The sequence below is a fragment of the Arachis hypogaea genome, chromosome 9 (assembly GCF_003086295.3).
Source record: "Arachis hypogaea cultivar Tifrunner chromosome 9, arahy.Tifrunner.gnm2.J5K5, whole genome shotgun sequence".
Classification (NCBI taxonomy): Eukaryota; Viridiplantae; Streptophyta; class Magnoliopsida; order Fabales; family Fabaceae; genus Arachis; species Arachis hypogaea.
In genome coordinates, this window is record NC_092044.1 from 106,562,054 (window position 1) to 106,578,931 (window position 16,878).

General features: G+C 36.6%; 1 protein-coding gene across 1 annotated transcript; it reads left to right on the top strand.

Annotated features, from left to right (window-relative positions):
• Positions 1 to 9,607: 9,607 nt before the first annotated feature.
• Positions 9,608 to 11,177, top strand: LOC112711527 (transcription factor MYB80). The gene is made up of 4 exons (XM_072202138.1): positions 9,608 to 9,857; positions 10,308 to 10,316; positions 10,566 to 10,695; positions 10,849 to 11,177. Exons 1-4 carry the CDS (start codon positions 9,608 to 9,610, stop codon positions 10,994 to 10,996), a joined length of 537 nt encoding a protein of 178 aa, XP_072058239.1. The 3' UTR covers positions 10,997 to 11,177.
• Positions 11,178 to 16,878: the final 5,701 nt, after the last annotated feature.

Here is a 16,878-nt window from a genome sequence, read left to right on the forward strand (position 1 = left end):
GAAAGAGGGGCCATAAGAGGTCTGGGTTTGTGTTCAAAACGGAAAGCCAGTCTTGATACTCAGACTTCTTATCCGGTATCTCTAAGTTGGAAAGAATGGTTCCGGCGAATCCCCAAGCCAGGTCATTTTCTTCTGCCGAGTGGACAGAAAGTTGCCATTTTAGTCGCCCCCGGGTTTGGAAATGCTGAAATTGCACAAAAATCAAAGTGTAACTTTTCTTTTAAGAGTGTAACTTGATTTGGATCCGTTTCGGTCGCATCCGGAGATAAACTACCAGCAGGCCCATGGACAGAAAAAGACGATTCACTGGGCTCCCACCACAGGGTCCCCATTTACTGAGGAGTCGCCCTCCATACAGAATGCGACGTTGTTGCTCGAAAAGGAGCCGCTAACAACCATGTGAATAGCTGTCATAAATAAGATGCGAGTTTTCGGGGGAAGGGTAACGTAGAAAAAAAAATTAGAAATCTGTGAATTTTTTATCTTACTTGATCTTCTTTTGCTAAACAGTAACATCCAATCACAAACTACACGAAAGTTAACACTTTTTCATGCCAATCTACTGGAAAACCTTATTTCGATTTTGATCTGGTTAGGCATTCCCGTCATTGCCTATTGTGCCAACGGGGATGCAGCCGAACCGTCCCATGAAGGAGACAATGACTACCAGATCCCTATTTGGAAGGCTCCGAGCCCTGGGGGCCCGGTGGATATCCTTCTTATTCCAGACAGTTCAAGTCCACTATCACTCTCTCCACAAGACCTACTTCCCTCAATCAAGGAGGGGGACAAAGCTGCGACCCAAGTGCGAATGAATCTATCTCAAAAGCCCTTGTTTTTCATCCTAGAGATCCCACCGTACTGCAGCAGAAAGGTTCAACCTAGTAAAATTCTGAAAATCCACTAGCTGTGGAGGAGGCTGAAAATCTACTGATTAATTCATTTCACGCGCTTTATAAATCAGCTTTGGAAGAAACACCCCAAGTTATAAAAAGTGCAAACGTATAATGTCCAAACAATTTTGGAGACCCCTAAAGCATTGTTCCCTGGGCAAGACTAAGCAGTAGGGTGAAAGAAAGAATTAGGTAGCTCACCATCTAGTGAAGTTGATTTCCTTGTCTTTGATGATGAAGATTGAGTTTCACACCCCACTTGAAAGCTTCATCTTTATGACATATATGCATCCCTCTTTCAGCTTCATTCAATGCCAGCATCTTTCTCAGCTGCAAGAAGATCAACTGCATTGCTAAGCTCCAACTCTGCTCCTTTCCCGAGTTCTTCTTAGTACCCTTTAATGAATGGAAAGATGAAATGGGAAGACCTCCTTACCCAACCAGTCGAGCAGTTTGCAACTCCGATCCCTAACCTAAAGGTCAGTTGGAAACTCCCGGTCTAACAGCGTATTGGCCCATCTCCTAGCTCAAACGTGAAGCAGTTTGGAATGAAACCTCCTTCCTATTCCTATGGTCGAGTGAGCTCTTGCTTCTCTATTTCGAGTCGCCCTTTCTTACCAGATATTGGATTCCCTTTCAAAAGATGCCGAGCTAAGATTAGGTGATTTTCTTCCTCTAGTTAGGCATAGTCCAAATTAGCTCGTCAGTGGTAGAAGCAGGTTCATCGGCTTAAGCCAGTCAATCTATCCAAAGAGCCTACCCTACACCTCCTAAAATAGATTCAGCTCCAGCTGCGCTTTGCTGATTTCTTTCTCAATCATGAATCTGAACTTGTCACTTTCATCACGAAAGATGCTTTCTCAGTATCTATTCAATTCGGACTTCATGTTCACTTCAAAAATTAAGCTAATAAGGCCTAAAGCTGAGCGACGAGTCCACTGGCATGAGAATCAAGTGAAGTAGAGCGATAAGCACACTATCGGTTGATCCAAGCTTAACGACAACTTCCATTCCTGGCCCAGAAGGAAAGAGACAAAAGCAATCCCTTGCTCCATCAAAGGAAAATGGGCTGCCCTTAGAAAACCATGAATCTTGACCCTAGTGAAGGTAGTCGATGAGAGAAATAGGTGGTTTCCAAAGGATAGATTCATTGTATATGACGCTTTATCTGTATTGGATGGATGCCTTTGCTGTGGAGAAGGATTTTTTTTTCAAGTCTTCTTTTCTTTGATCGCTTAAGTCCTTGACTTGAACACTTCGCTAAAATCATGTAGAAGAGATCATCCCTTAGTGGACTGATTAAACCTTTTAACATATCTTGTAGCCCTTAGACCGGTCTCCCCTCATTCATGCTTCAAGGCCTATTCTTTTGGATATCCTTATTCCCCTTTTTCCTAGAACATCCTTTTATTCTAATTGATGGGACTTCTGTCTGAAATCCCTTGACCTAACCTCTCCTTGACTTGCCGCAGCCAAGTCTTCCCCAACCTCTCTTGATGTTCTTGGTGAGCTAGCCTGTCATCCACCGCCCCAACTGTGATGGTCCCCTTCAGCTAGTTCTTTCACAAGTGACCCTGTCTTCCATCTTCTGCTTCCTCCAAATGGTTTTGTCCCCTAGCCAAGTGATTCTGTCTTTCTTCTAGTAGGTACTCTAGAGGTCTTCAGCCCCATGTTCCACAGATGGACAGCCGGGACAGGACTGGGTTCTATCTCATGATGTTGCTGCTACATTCATTTAGTCGAGCAAGGTCTTCCCTTGTCTTCTATATATGGCTGGCTCTTCTTAATCTTGAGGTCATGGGCTAACTCGAACGTAGGGAGAGGGGTTCAAGATGCCCTCGTCTAAGTCTGTCTATTTCTTTGTTTTAGCTGCTTTCCTGAAGCAAGGAATTAGCTTCCTTCATCAGCCATCCCTTTCAAACAAAAAAGAATGATTGAAATTTTTCTATTTGAAATTGTGTTAGGACTAATCCCTATTACTTTGGCTGGATTATTCCTAACTGCATATTTACAATACCAACGTGGTGATTAATTGGACCTTTGATTAATTAACATCTCGTTTTTTTAGTGATATTTCTTGACCTCCTATTTCTTTTATTTGTTTTAACCACAATCCCCAGGAGGTCAAATTCAGCCTTTAAACTACTGTTTAATTATTTTATTGTCATTCTCAATATAACAATAATGGAATCACACTGTAAAATTTGAACCTACGACATCGGGTTTTGGAGACCCACGTTCTACCGAACTGAACTAAGAGCGCTTATTATTTATTTTTTTAATAATATAATAATATTATATTAATAAAATATTATTAAATTTTAAGTGACCCCAATACATCTTGCTTGTATATACCATATACTATATATATATATATATCCCCAATTTGAATCGGTCTCAATTGATCCCTTATTACTTCTCCTACGATAAGTATTAGTTCGAGATAGGGATGACAGGATTTAAACACGTGACATTTTGTACATAAAAAAATGCGCTACCAAGCTGCACTACATCCCTTTCAATTGGTTTTCTGTGACATTGTAAAGAATCTTTGTCTTGTTTTTCATATTTTCTCCATTGTATATATATTATATAGAGTAAATAGCCAAATTGGTCCCCGAAAGATAGTCCGATCTCCAAATTGGTACCCGTAAGAAAAAGATAATAAAAATTGTCTCCGAAAAATTTAAAATTGGTAACGTTAGTCCTTCCGTCAACCTTCTGTGAATTCCGTTATTGACGCTGTTAACTTTTGCTTATGTGGATGTTAGTGTGGCATATAAGCACGCCAGCTTGGCGCAGAGTGGATGGTGACAAGATATGTTTCGATATGTATGTCAAAGTAGTCCTAGGTCATTAAACCTTAATCCCCTTTTCGTCTGAAGTGCCATTGTTGCTGCAGCTTTAGATTGATTTCTGGGGAGGTCGAAAATTGTTGAGTAACTGCAGGATGGGTAGCATAGGTAGGGGTCGCAGTCGACAAGTGTCGCAATCACACGGAAGCCATGCTTTGAGCTCTTCGCTGCGGTGGTGGAGGAAGGACTCTGAGCAGGTGTGCTTTTGTAGGCTGAAGACAGTGATCAAGAAGTCTGGGACAAAAAAAAATCTTGATAGATTGTTCCACGCTTGTCCAAGATACCGGGTGAGTTATGACTGTAGTGTTGTTGAAACTTCTAATTATTTGAGTGGGATTTTGACATTTTTGTACCGTAACATTGTGCAGAAGGGCAACCGTATTTTGGATTAATAGTTGTGATTGTGGTTTTTATGATTATGTGTATGTTCTTCAGTGGGAAGTGAAGCACTTATTGTGAACAGGTGGATGTTGTGAAACTTGATAGTTTGTTGTTGTTGTGAAAACCTTTTATGTTCATGTTTCTTTTCTTTACTAGTAAAAGGGTTATTTACATGCAACATTCTTGTTGATCATAACATAATATAAGCAAATTAGAGTAAGCATAATAAAAATTAAGTGAAGTAGGAATAGCATAACATCATGAATGGTGTACTAGTTTCCATTGTCTCAGATTCAAATAACAACATTATTTTAACATGATAATAACAGAAAAGGTAGTAGTTGACAGTCGAATAGCAGTATACCATAAAGGGCTATACAAAAAATAGGGCTATTGAAAATACCACAACTAACACATTGTTTATAAATGGTAAAATTTGGCTCTGACAAAATAACAGATACTAATTGCCTTATAATTTATGTCTTCAAGTCTTGAAGTCATTCCATGTCTTTTTTTCTGGGAGGTTTGAAACCCGGAGTTGGAACAAATGTCATGAAGCTGGCAAGTTTTTTGTCTGTTGCGGAGCTGCTACCCTTGATCGTTTCAGCAGATACAACAACTGGTCCTGGAGAGGCATTTTCCTTTGCCCTGGCCCTGGTGACATGGAGTTTTGGAGGCCTTCCTCTACCTCTAGTCTGCATCAAACAGTCATCAGCATTGTCTCAAATAAAAACGGCTACAAGTAACTAATGCTCAATTTAAAACTGTTTAGAAGATAACCTGAGTAACGTTGGTTGAGGTTTGTGAATGTTGTGTCAGTGGAAGCTCAGCATGCTGAGTAACAGAAATTTTAGTCTGTTCATCTACTGCAGTTGCTACTACTACATGTAGTGTATGTATGGACTCAGTGTGATCTACATTTTCTGCTTCCGGACCAGGTGCAGGTTGTGGTGGTGGAACAGCAGCAAGCTGCAACTGCATTACCCTTGCTTTCTCTTGAGCATCGTCTTGCTTTTTCTTGCTGCAAGTTCTCTTGTTGTGGCCCACCTTTCCACAGTACATGCACCGAATTGGAGCATACTTCCTTTTCATTCTTGTCTTCATGCCAGTGGGTCCTTCAATCTTGTCCTTCCTTCTATTTGTTGTTGGTCTTCCTGGTTTAGGTTTGATAGGAGGTGGAACAGGTGCATGAGAACTAGTTTTCTCCCATAGATCTTGTTCCTTGACGGGATTAACATTGAATTGGTATGTTCTTCTGTACGCCTCCATAGTCAACCATTCGTCGCAATACTCCTCAGGGCTCTTATCATTTTTTCTTGAATGGCTGATATTGCGTGCATACAAGGCATTCTTATATATTTCACAAAAAAATTATTTCATTCAGTGAAGTATATATCATGGTATGCATCTGAAAGAAGAAACCAGTTATGAATTCAACCTGTCAACTGCCAAAACCTGTAGGAGCAGTATGGTTCCCCAAATCTACCACCATATTAGTTGGCCATCCTTGAACTTCGTAGACTTCCTCTTTTGCATCACTCGACCAGTAGGGAGCCCAGTTTTTGGATAACTTAATAAAAGATTCTAGCCTACTTTGCTGAACTGGAGTAAGTATTCCTTGATAAGTCAGAAGCTTTAGTCTGTTTTCAGACATGCTTTTCATAACCATTCTTCGTACCTCCTCTGCCAGGATTAGAATAGGCTTACCTCTGTCATGCTTGGTCTTTGCATTGAAGGATTCACAAGCGTTGTTGCAAATATTGTCTATCTTTGGCCCTTTACTGAAATGAGCTTTGGTCCAAGCTTCCTTCGGCCACTTGGCTAAGTATTCCCAAGCTTGTTGATTAATCATCTTGATCCTAGTCATATTCCTTTCGAACTCAATCGGGGTCCTCGATCTTGCACACTCCCAGACCAAGTCCTTTAGCTCCACGTTGCCCCACTGTTTGGAGAAGTTCCTCCACAAATGCCAGACACAAAATCTGTGTGGTACTGCTGGGACGAGTTCTTTGACAGCAGGTATTAACCCCTGCACAGACAGTCAAACCCGATAAGATTCGTAGTAATTCTAGTCCTCAGAGAATCATCATTAAATCAAAAAAGTCCTTAAAAATCAAACCGCAAACCAAATTGGTCCTCACCTTTTGCATGTCTGAAATGAAACACAAGTTCTTTGCCTCATAATCTCCCAGGTCTAAGAGGAGTAGCTCCAAGAACCATTTCCAGTTCTCTTTGTTCTCAACATCAACAATTACATATGCAATCACAAAAATGTGATTGTTTGCATCCTGTCCGCATGCAGTGAGAAGCTGTCCTCCATGTAATGTTTTCAGGAATGCCCCATCTAATCCTATCAGTGGCCTACAACCTGCCTTGAAACCCTTCTTACAAGCATCTAGACAGACATAAAACCTCTCAAACTGAGGTGGATTATCAGTGATGGGAATCACATCAACCTGAACGGTGGAACCTGGGTTGGCAGTTAGTAATTCATTTGCATAATCCCATATCAACCCGTATTGTGCAATCTCATCCCCTTGAACTATCTTCCTAGATGCCTTAAGAGCTCTAGTAATGCATGAACTATTCAGCTTCACGTTGCACTTCCTAACAAACCACTCATACACCTCCCTATGCTTCATCTTAGGGTTCTTCCTAAGTTTTAGGTATAACTTATTCACAATCCATTCCAATGTAGTAGCTCTGTTTTTTCGCTTTCTTGCACAAGTATGATTGTCAACTACTATTTTTATCTGCCAGAAATTATCACTGGGTTGTGTCTACAATATACTACCCATGGACAGTCTTCACACTTACAAACAGCCCTGACCCTAACCTTGTCATTCTTACAGAACCTTATATTCCTACCGCACTGTATAGTATAATCTTTAGTGGCAGCCATAAAATGTTGCTTGGATTTGAAAACCATACTTACCTAAACTTCAGATCACCAAATTTGGCCTTGTCATTATAATGTGGATACACAGCTGGCCCTTCATCGTCAGAGTCTAACTCCTGGGTAGAATCTTCTGATTTCCATTCATCTTTATCTGATGATTCTTCCTACAAAAGTTCATCATCTGACTCTGAAATTACATGAAAATAACACAAAATAATAATACCAAAAAAAAATTAATTGACACAGAAACCCTAAACTAGCAAATTTAATAACTCATACACAATTAATTATGAAATACCTCCATCAGAGCATTCATCAGATTCTATATCCTCATAGATAGAGTCATCAGTTTCAATAACTTTGTCTCTTGTTCTGTCAGTAGCAGGCCTATGCTTCTCTCTGTGATCTACTTTCTTGGCCCTAGAAGACTCTACTCCATCAACTCCACTGTCACTGTCACTACTGTTTAAAGAATCTCCTGCAACTTTTAGTGGCTTGTACAAGCTGTCTTCAGCACTCTCATACGAATCATGAGAGTCACTATCATTATCAACTACAGTTGCCTTCACTTGCCTTCCAGATCTTGTACTGGTTGTGGCTTTCACCTTCTTGTTGATCTTATCAGATGCTGTAGCCTTGCCAGAGACTTTAGCAGCCTCGGGTTTACTCTAAGGTTTGGGCTGCTCAATGGGCTTTTGCATGGGCTTAATTTTGGGTTTTCAAGTGGGCTTAGGTGTGGGCTTAGGTGTGGGAGTACGTCTGGATTGAGGGGTGGGCTGAGGAGTGGGCTTAGGTGTGAGCTGCAGAGTGGGCTGAGGAGTTGGCTTAGGTTTGGGCAGAGTAGTGGGCTTAAGAGTGGGCTGAGGAGTGGGCTGAGGAGTGGCTTTAGGTGTGGCTGAGTTTTGGCTCTTTTTTACTGATGTGATTTCTTTGTTGTCTTACAATAATCTTGGGACATTGCATCATTCTGGTCCTTGTTCAGGTTCTCTGCTTCTTCAGGGATGGTTGGCAAACATAGTACATCATCATCATCCTCGCTCATGCAGTCAACTATGTGTGGCTTAGACACTACATGCTCAAAATAGATGTTTATGAGGTGATGATTCCTCCTGCAATCCTTAACCATTGCCAACAGATCAGCGTCAGTTTCTAGCCTCTTCAAGCCATTATCCAACAGCGTTCCAGGCACTTTTCACAAGCAATTGTTCATCTCAGCATATCCCAGCTCCTTATAGTATCCCTTCACAAAAAAATGTCTAGAGTATCTGAATCTAGACCCATTAATACTTCAGTATTATCTAGTTTATAACACACATAGCCCGATTCATCTGTTTGGAACTTTCCACCATGGTGAAATACAAAGGTCATAGGGGGACCATCCATCTGAAACCAAAGCAACAACACACACAACTGATGGAATTTTTTTCATCAACAGGCAAACCATATTCAACATCAACAATCAAAATGAATCTAAAACACACACATGCAGCTACACAAAACAAAAACATTGTTCTTATGAATCCAAAAACAGGCTAATTCATTCATGGATCATCACCAAAGCCCTAAGCCTGAACACATTCTCCTAAACCCTAACATTACAAACAGTAACAACGAATTTCCAACGATAATACAAACACATTGATCAGGAGATAAAACATTAATCACTCTCACAAAATAACAAAAGAAAGCTAACCTACCTCTCACGCAAGGCGATGGAGTGTCCTTTTCGGTAGACCAACGTCGTCGCAAACCGGTCACCTACAACTCCAGCACAATGTCGTCATCGGTTAAGCCTGGTAGTGGCCGTTCAAAGCATCGTCTACCTGGAGGAAACAACTAGGAGGAAGGGATTACATAGGTTTTTTCTTCTCAGAAGAAGGATGTAACTCGAGACGTGTGTAAGGAAACAGGGATGAAAACCCAAGCGTTGTAATGGGGAGCAAAGAAAACGACGCCGTTTAAGATGTTGCTGAAAACGTTGTAATGGGGAGCTGCTAAAATGATGTCGTTTAAGGTCTTGCTAAGGTGTCACACTAACGGCCAGGTCAGCATCTATTCACGCCGTTACTCAAACATTGGACGGAAGGACTAACGTTACCAATTTTAAATTTTTCGCGGACAATTTTTATTATCTTTTTCTTACGGATACCAATTTGGAGATCGAGTTATCTTTCGGGGACCAATTTGGCTATTTATTCATATTATATAATATATAATAATATATAATATAATTAAGAATATAAAAATTCTTATATTGCTGAGATTTCGCTTCAGTTTCGTGACGTTACTTATTTTTCCGTTGAATTCGTTTGATTCTTATCACTTTTCAATTTCGGATCGTGTGATTTTGATATGATTTTCCTGAACATATTGCTGAGATTTCCGGTTTTCTTTTGTTTTTTTTTTTCGGAAAACTAATTTAGTTTAAATGTTTAATTGAATAGGAAATGGAAACAGTTTTTTGTTGTTTTCGGTGATGATTTTGTGATTTCATTTGAATTTGATATGTGGTTTCATTTGAATAGGAAATGGTTCAACGGTTGTGGCTTGTGGGAAGTTATTGGGTGAGTTGAGAAAGCATGAGAAATGGAAATAGGCAGGGGAGGAGGAAGAAGAGGAGGAGTTTGAAGAACATGATGCAGTGCCTGTGCTCAGGGGAGCAGTTGAGACGAGGAGGCATGGATGAGATGGCAGTTCTTTCGTCATCGGATTCTCTTGCCACCAAGGACTATTATTTAGCCACGACGGGCAGCGGCCGTTCTGGCCAGGATGGACAACTTCAAGGAAGGCTGGATGCAGGAAATATCAAAGACGCTGAATTGTCGTTGCGTGAGGCTGGCTGCTTGAATTATGAGGTTGGATACTGCACTGAATGATTAATTAGACTTTGTAAATACGATTTGCTCTGTGTTATTTACTCTAGAAGGATTGCATAATCATGTGTATTTGCTTGCATGTATCCAAGTATTCATCATCTCATGCTTATTTTATTTTCTTCACAGGTATTTTCTATAGTAATGGTTCATCATTGGATGCAATAGCAGATACTAACTGATGTAGTTAGTGGTACTTAGTAAGGATGAATCTTATTATGCAGAATGAACATAAAAAGCGTTTCTGTTTCCACTTTCCACACACTCTTGTAATTTTGATTTTGATTCATTTTTCAGTCAAATTATATGGCTTGGAGATTTGAATTACCGGATAGCTCTATACTACGGTTCAGCAAAGGCACTTGTTGAGATGCAAAATTGGAGAGCATTATTGGAGAATGACCAGGTACCAATGGTAATTAATAACCTTCTCTTTGTTTAAGTATAGCAGAACCAATGAATCTTATGCTAAGTTTTGTGGCAGCTGAGAATAGAGCAAAAAAAGGGTCGTGCATTTGTTGATTAATAATAACATACATAGACAAGCATGGAACTGGTGGAAACTGGATCGCTCTTCCTCACAAAGCTGATAATAATAACATACATGAACCTTTTTTGTCCCTAGCTAGCTACATAATTAAGATGGTTTATTTTTTATATGTAGGTCTAAAAAGGTGTGGAAAAAGTTGTAGATTGAGATGGCTTAACTATTTGAGGCCTAACATTAAGCATGGTGAATTCTCCGACGAGGAAGACAGAATAATCTGCAGTCTTTATGCTAATATTGGAAGCAGGTATATAGTTATATTGTCCATCATATCCATGTATCTAAAAGAGGTAAAATGAAAAGAGATCTTTGCCTTCTTTGAGTTGCACATGCATGTATCTATTAGATCTAGCTATAGCCCTATCTCCCTCCACAATTAGATAGTTTTTTGAATTTGCAGATGGTCAATTATAGCAGCACAGTTGCCAGAAAGGACTGACAATGATATAAAGAACTATTGGAACACCAAGCTCAAGAAGAAGCTCATGGCTTTGCTTCCCAGTCATCATCATAATCAACAAAACCCACCACCATTCATTTCTGATTAATTAATTAGTTAATGTATATGTAAGTTACTAGTGATATGCACGCTGCACGCATAATTATAATCATAATCAAACTCCTCCTTTTTTTTGGTTCTGTTTTGAATATTTTGTGTTTTGAATATTTTGTATTATTAGTGAATTGCAATTTAAACAAATATAAATCTAAGTTTAGTTACTTATTTTATTTTGAGTCTTTATGTTAGAGGATTATTTATTCATTGTTTACTCTTTTATACTATTTAAAAGACTATTACTATTTTGTCTTGTTTACTATTTTGTTTGATATTTTGTTATATTTAAAAAGTTTATTTATATTAATTGTTTACTATTTTATTTCTATATTTAAAAGTTTATTTACATTAATTGTTTAGTATTTTTTAAATAGAAAAAAATAATTAAAACATATAACTATTAAAATCGACGGTAGACTTGTCGCTTTTTAAGTTTAAAATAGACAAAAAAATAAAATATAGACACATAATTTGTCGGTATCTAAATAATTAAATCGACGGCAATTGTGTCGATTTTATTTGAATCAAATATTAACGGCGGAGTTGTCAATTTTATTAAGTATATTATAAACGAAAATATTGTCGATTTTATTGAATCAAATATCGATAAAAATGGCATCGATTTTATATAATAATATCGACGGCAACGTTGTCGATTTTAATAAGAAGGTAAAATTCTCAAACTCTTATTATAGACAAAAACGCTATCGATTTTATTAAATTATTATCGACGGCTAGGCAAGCCATCGATTTTATTAGAATTTTGAAAAATCAACAAGCTTAATAGTTAATAGCAACCACCTTCGCCGTCCATTTTGCCATAAAATTTTAATATTATTGACGGCTTAGTTGTCGATTTGGCCGTCGATTTTAATGATGTTTCTTGTAGTGCCTATTGTGCTCAAAAGAGTGTTAATAAGGAATCGACGGATATTTCCAGATATATTACTCAAAAGAATCGACACAATACGCCCAGTCGATTAGAATTAAGAAAATTCTATTCTTGTTATTGCAAACATACGATTCATGCAGAGATAAAGAAATAGAAAGCAGAGATAAGAATTAGAAAAAAGGATTATTTCTGTGTCACCTTGCCAAACAAAGAATATGAAGAATGATACATATTCTAATATTTATATAGATGCATTTTCTAATTTATATATAATCTAATTTAGATTATATATAACATAATAGATAAAATAAATTTCATTGTATAAGTATACATAAAAAAAATTTCTTTTGTTAAGAAATAGAATTCTCGGGATAGGAATAAACAAATTATGGATAAATCTAAGTGACTCTTTCTTAAACTCAAATGATTTTTTCGTAGGCGTTTGCCCCCGATCCAATCGAGGGATCGAATTGATTATAAAAAACGTGAGTTTAATTAGTCGATTTATTAGTAAATAAGGAAAAATATTATCTAGATGGGTGAATAGATTGACCTTAAAACAACAACGATTAATTACAATTGTTATAAGACAAGCTCGTATTTTATCTTCGTTACCCTTTCTTAATAATGAAAAAAAATTCTTAATAATGAAAAAAAATTTGAAAAAATTGAGTCAACCGCTAGAACTACTACTACCAGTTAAAAAAAATTAGAGTTATTGTTCAAGTGAATTCAAATTGGAATTGAAACATAAATCAAATGTGGATTGATGTTTTGTTCGAAAACAAAAACTATGACAATCAAATTTTGATTGTTGTCTTGTAAGAAAAAAGATAATCTATAATAAAGATTCAATCTTTTTTTATTGAGTCGTGCTTATTCATTTTGATGATTTTATTATATGAATTCTATTTTATCGTACAAATCCCTACTCTACTACCTTTCTGGAGTTCATTCTTGGGAGAATTTTTATTTTATGTTATGATTTCATTGGCAATCATAAGAAGGCAATTTCCCTTTAAGATACCCATTTGTGCTACTATTTTACGATTAAGAAGTAATTGTCCTTATACATATTATACAATAAATTACTATACCTATTGTATTATTTTTTTTATTCTTACCAATTATTGCATTTATTCGATGGATACACAAACCGCGAAACCCTCTTTTTTTTTATCTCTATCTCTATTAGCCGAAACCAACGCTTTGATTTTCTGTTGATTAACAATTTGAATAAGTCTTGAATGAACTCCCCGAAAGTTTGATGTAAATAAACGAATTTTTGTCCTATGTTTTCAAGCTATATATCCTCGTTTAATTTTGGTCATTGAGTAAATGATACTTTGATGAATAACAATTTGATTTTTTTTCAGTTATTCTTTTTTCCTGTCCAGTCTATTAATAACAAAAATAGATTCTTCCAATGTATAAATTAAGAATTTCAATGGCTTTGCTTACTATAACCTTCCTGACCACCATTTTTTGCTTTTTATTTAAAAGCGTTTAACCTATCCATATGAAAGTGTATTGAATTTGAGAAAAAATATAGTAAATAAAATAGAAATATATAAAGAAATGGTGGATTCCATCGTTTCTATGATTACTTTTTAAATGGTGAGATCCTCTCTATACACCGGAGCCCCTTTCCGGATTTCATTCATATTATTAACTTGTACAATTCACACTCTTTGGCTCTACCCATGAAATATCCAGTAAAATAGGTCTTTCACAATGAAATCTAGCTATAAAGTAATGGTATTTAAGTATGCATATTAGCTGGGTAGCTGACCCTTGTAGTCCGTTCTTTCAAAAAGAAAAATAAAAGTATAATTTTTCTGCTATTTATTGAAAATAAACAATTTTCCCTGCTTAATAGGTAAGCATTTGCTACCAATGGAAAAATTTGTCTCATTTAAATTGTAAATTGAGGTGATTGAATTTCTACCAACCAAAAAACCGTAAATTTGATACACAATAAAAGAATATATATAGATATCATTTTTTTATTATCCATTTCTAAATTTTATAAATTTTTTTCAGTTAAGATAGTGAAGGGAAGAGCTCCATTCACTATCTTAATTGATACATTGATACTAAAAAATCTTTTTTCCTTTTTTGTCTTAGTTTATGATCTGAACAAGTCACACATACACCCTAGTACAAGTTCCTCGGCGCTGAGGACATCCCCGAAGAGCGGAGAATTTTGTGACATTTCAGATTGGCTGTCTTGTGTTTCTAATAAGTTGTTTCATAGTTGGCATGGTGAGTCGTATACATACTGAGTTTGTTTAGATCAATCTTAACCCGATGTTTAAAAATCAGTTATAAACTAATTAATAGAAATTTTTTATATAAAAATTATAAGTTATAAGAAATCCGATAAGATAATAAGAAGATTAGATAAATAAAAAGAAAAAGAAATCGTGCGTTTGCACGGAATCATTGCTGCTAATTCGCAACCGCAACAAGATCAACAATTTCGTGGGCTTGAGCTTCTGCTGCTGACATAAAAGCATCCCTTTCCATGTCTTTGAATACAAGTGATACAGGTTTGCGCGTTCTTTGTACATAAACTCTTGTGATAGTTTTGCGTAGCTTTAGTAGTTCTTCTGCTTCTAGAATAAATTCTCCTATTTGTGCTTTATAAAAAGAACTAGCGGGTTAATGGATCATTACCCTAATGATATAACAAAATACTGGTTTTCTCTCTGTCGCACGATAAGCGAGAGAGAGGAAAAAGATAGAATCGAACAACCGTACAGGCATCTTTTGCGGATTGCATACGGTTAGGGGTGGCAATGGGTAGAGTAGGGTAGGGTTTGGATCCAATCCTAACCCTATCCGCGGGTTGAAATTTTTATATAAACTCAACCCTACCCTACCCGCGGGTTGAGAATATCTCAACCCTAACCCTACCCGCTCTTAACCCGCGGGTATCCAACCCTACCCGTGTGTTACAGAAAATATACACTATCATTATATAACTTGATGATAATTCAAAATAGAACTGATTTTTATGTAAAAAAAATATTAAATTATCAATTAATGATTTTCTTTTAGTGGTTAAGGATCTTTTGCATTTAGTGAGAGGTTTTTGGTTCAACATCCACTTAAAATATATTTTTATATAAGTATATAACATAGACATATATAGAGTGCGGGTTGGTCAGGTAGGGTTGATGCTCAACCCGCACCCTACCCTACCCGCACGAGAACTCTACCCGCACCCTACCCTACCCACTGCGGATCGGGTTGACAACCCTATCCGATCGGGTGGGATCGGATTGAGTACCCGCGGGTAGGGTACATATTGCCACCCCTACATACGGCTTTTCTATGGAATTGATTTAGACCTTCCATCAAAGAAATAGAACATATACTAGGTCTATCAGACCCAGATCAGCATCAGTAAATGATCCAATAATCATCCTTCCTTTTTTGTTTGAAGTATTTATAAAATACTATGATGGTTCCATTGCTTTATTATTTCGTCTATTCTTCAGCAATCCCAAAGCGTCTTTTTTTTTTCAAATAGTTAGAATATATATTCTTGCATAACATAAATATTGTTTAAACCTTTCCGATATAAAAACCAAAAACTAAACAGTTTGTGACACTGAAATAGGCTTCCGATAGATAATATGAAATGGTAACTACGGTTTTTTTTCATACTACTCCTTCGATACAGAATCAAATAGTTTTTGAAAAAAAATTAATATCGAACTCGAAGTGCCATGCTATTATTATTTAACATTTATTTGGCGAAGGCATAGTCTTCTTTTTTTTTTAAAGGACTCATTGGCGCCAAGCGTGAGGGAATGCTAGACGTTTGGTAATTTCTCCTCCTGCCAAAAAAAAGATCCCATTGAAGCAGCTAATCCCATGCATACTGTCTGTACAGCGGGTTGTACAAATTGCATAGTATCATAAATTGCTATTTCGAGTATTACCCATCCGTCCGGAGAATTTATAAACAGATACAAATCTTTGTTCTCGTCCTCCATACTAAGATATATTATAAGGCCAATAAGTTGATTCGATATTTCACTATCAACCTCTTGGCCAAAAAAAGGAGTCTTTCTCTATAAAGTCGATTGATTAGGATAAGATTTTATCCTTTAAGAGCCGTACATGCATCTTTTGATGCATACGGTTCACAAAAGATCGCAAAAATAAATTAATGCATATATTTCAACCCCTTTTTTATTACTTTATGACTCTTTTTTAGAATGGACTTTTTAGAATTTCTAACGAAGGAAAAATGTCTTTTTCTTACAATTTTTTTTTTCAATAAAGAGGACCTTCGAGTCCTTCTTTTATCCATACATATAGAATGTATTTAACTTTTTGAACTAACTCCTTATTAATGTATTGTTTTCATCGAGATCGAATCTAAATAAAATTAAATCACAATGTAATTTTCTTGTTTCTGAATGGGCTTATTCAATTCTTTTCTTTTAGATTTTTGTTCTACTTTGAGTAAAAATATGTCCAATTCTTATTTGCACATATAGGACAAATACTGCAATACCACATCTTTTTCCTTTTGTTACGCACCCCCTAATTCTGTATTTCTTTTTTCACATATATGACATGCTAGAAGTAGTAATCCTTGGTATATTATTCAATTGGGTTTGTCTAAACAGAGCCTGGATACTTCATTTTTCAAGCCAATCATAAATAATTTAAAATTGAGAATACTACTTTGGATACCCCTAAAAGACTAAAAGATCGATCTAATTGAATTTCATTACACTTCACGCTCCAGATTTTTGACGATTCAATCAATATTTTTCGGGGTAAAAGAGAGAATACCTCAATCGAAAGTTTTTTCATTACAAATAGAATTGGTATCTTAAGTTTTTTATGGGAGAAACTATAAAATATATTGGGGGTGGACGAATTTCTTCATATATATATATATATATATTATCTTTTTTATTTAGAATTAATAATTGGATGATGTATAAATTACTTTA

Bases quoted from the DNA above. Each gene is read 5' to 3' on its own strand.
- LOC112711527 (XM_072202138.1), top strand. From the start codon at position 9,608: ATGAGAAATGGAAATAGGCAGGGGAGGAGGAAGAAGAGGAGGAGTTTG. The intron at 10,696-10,848 runs GTATATAGTTAT...TTGAATTTGCAG, and splicing joins TATGCTAATATTGGAAGCAG to ATGGTCAATTATAGCAGCAC.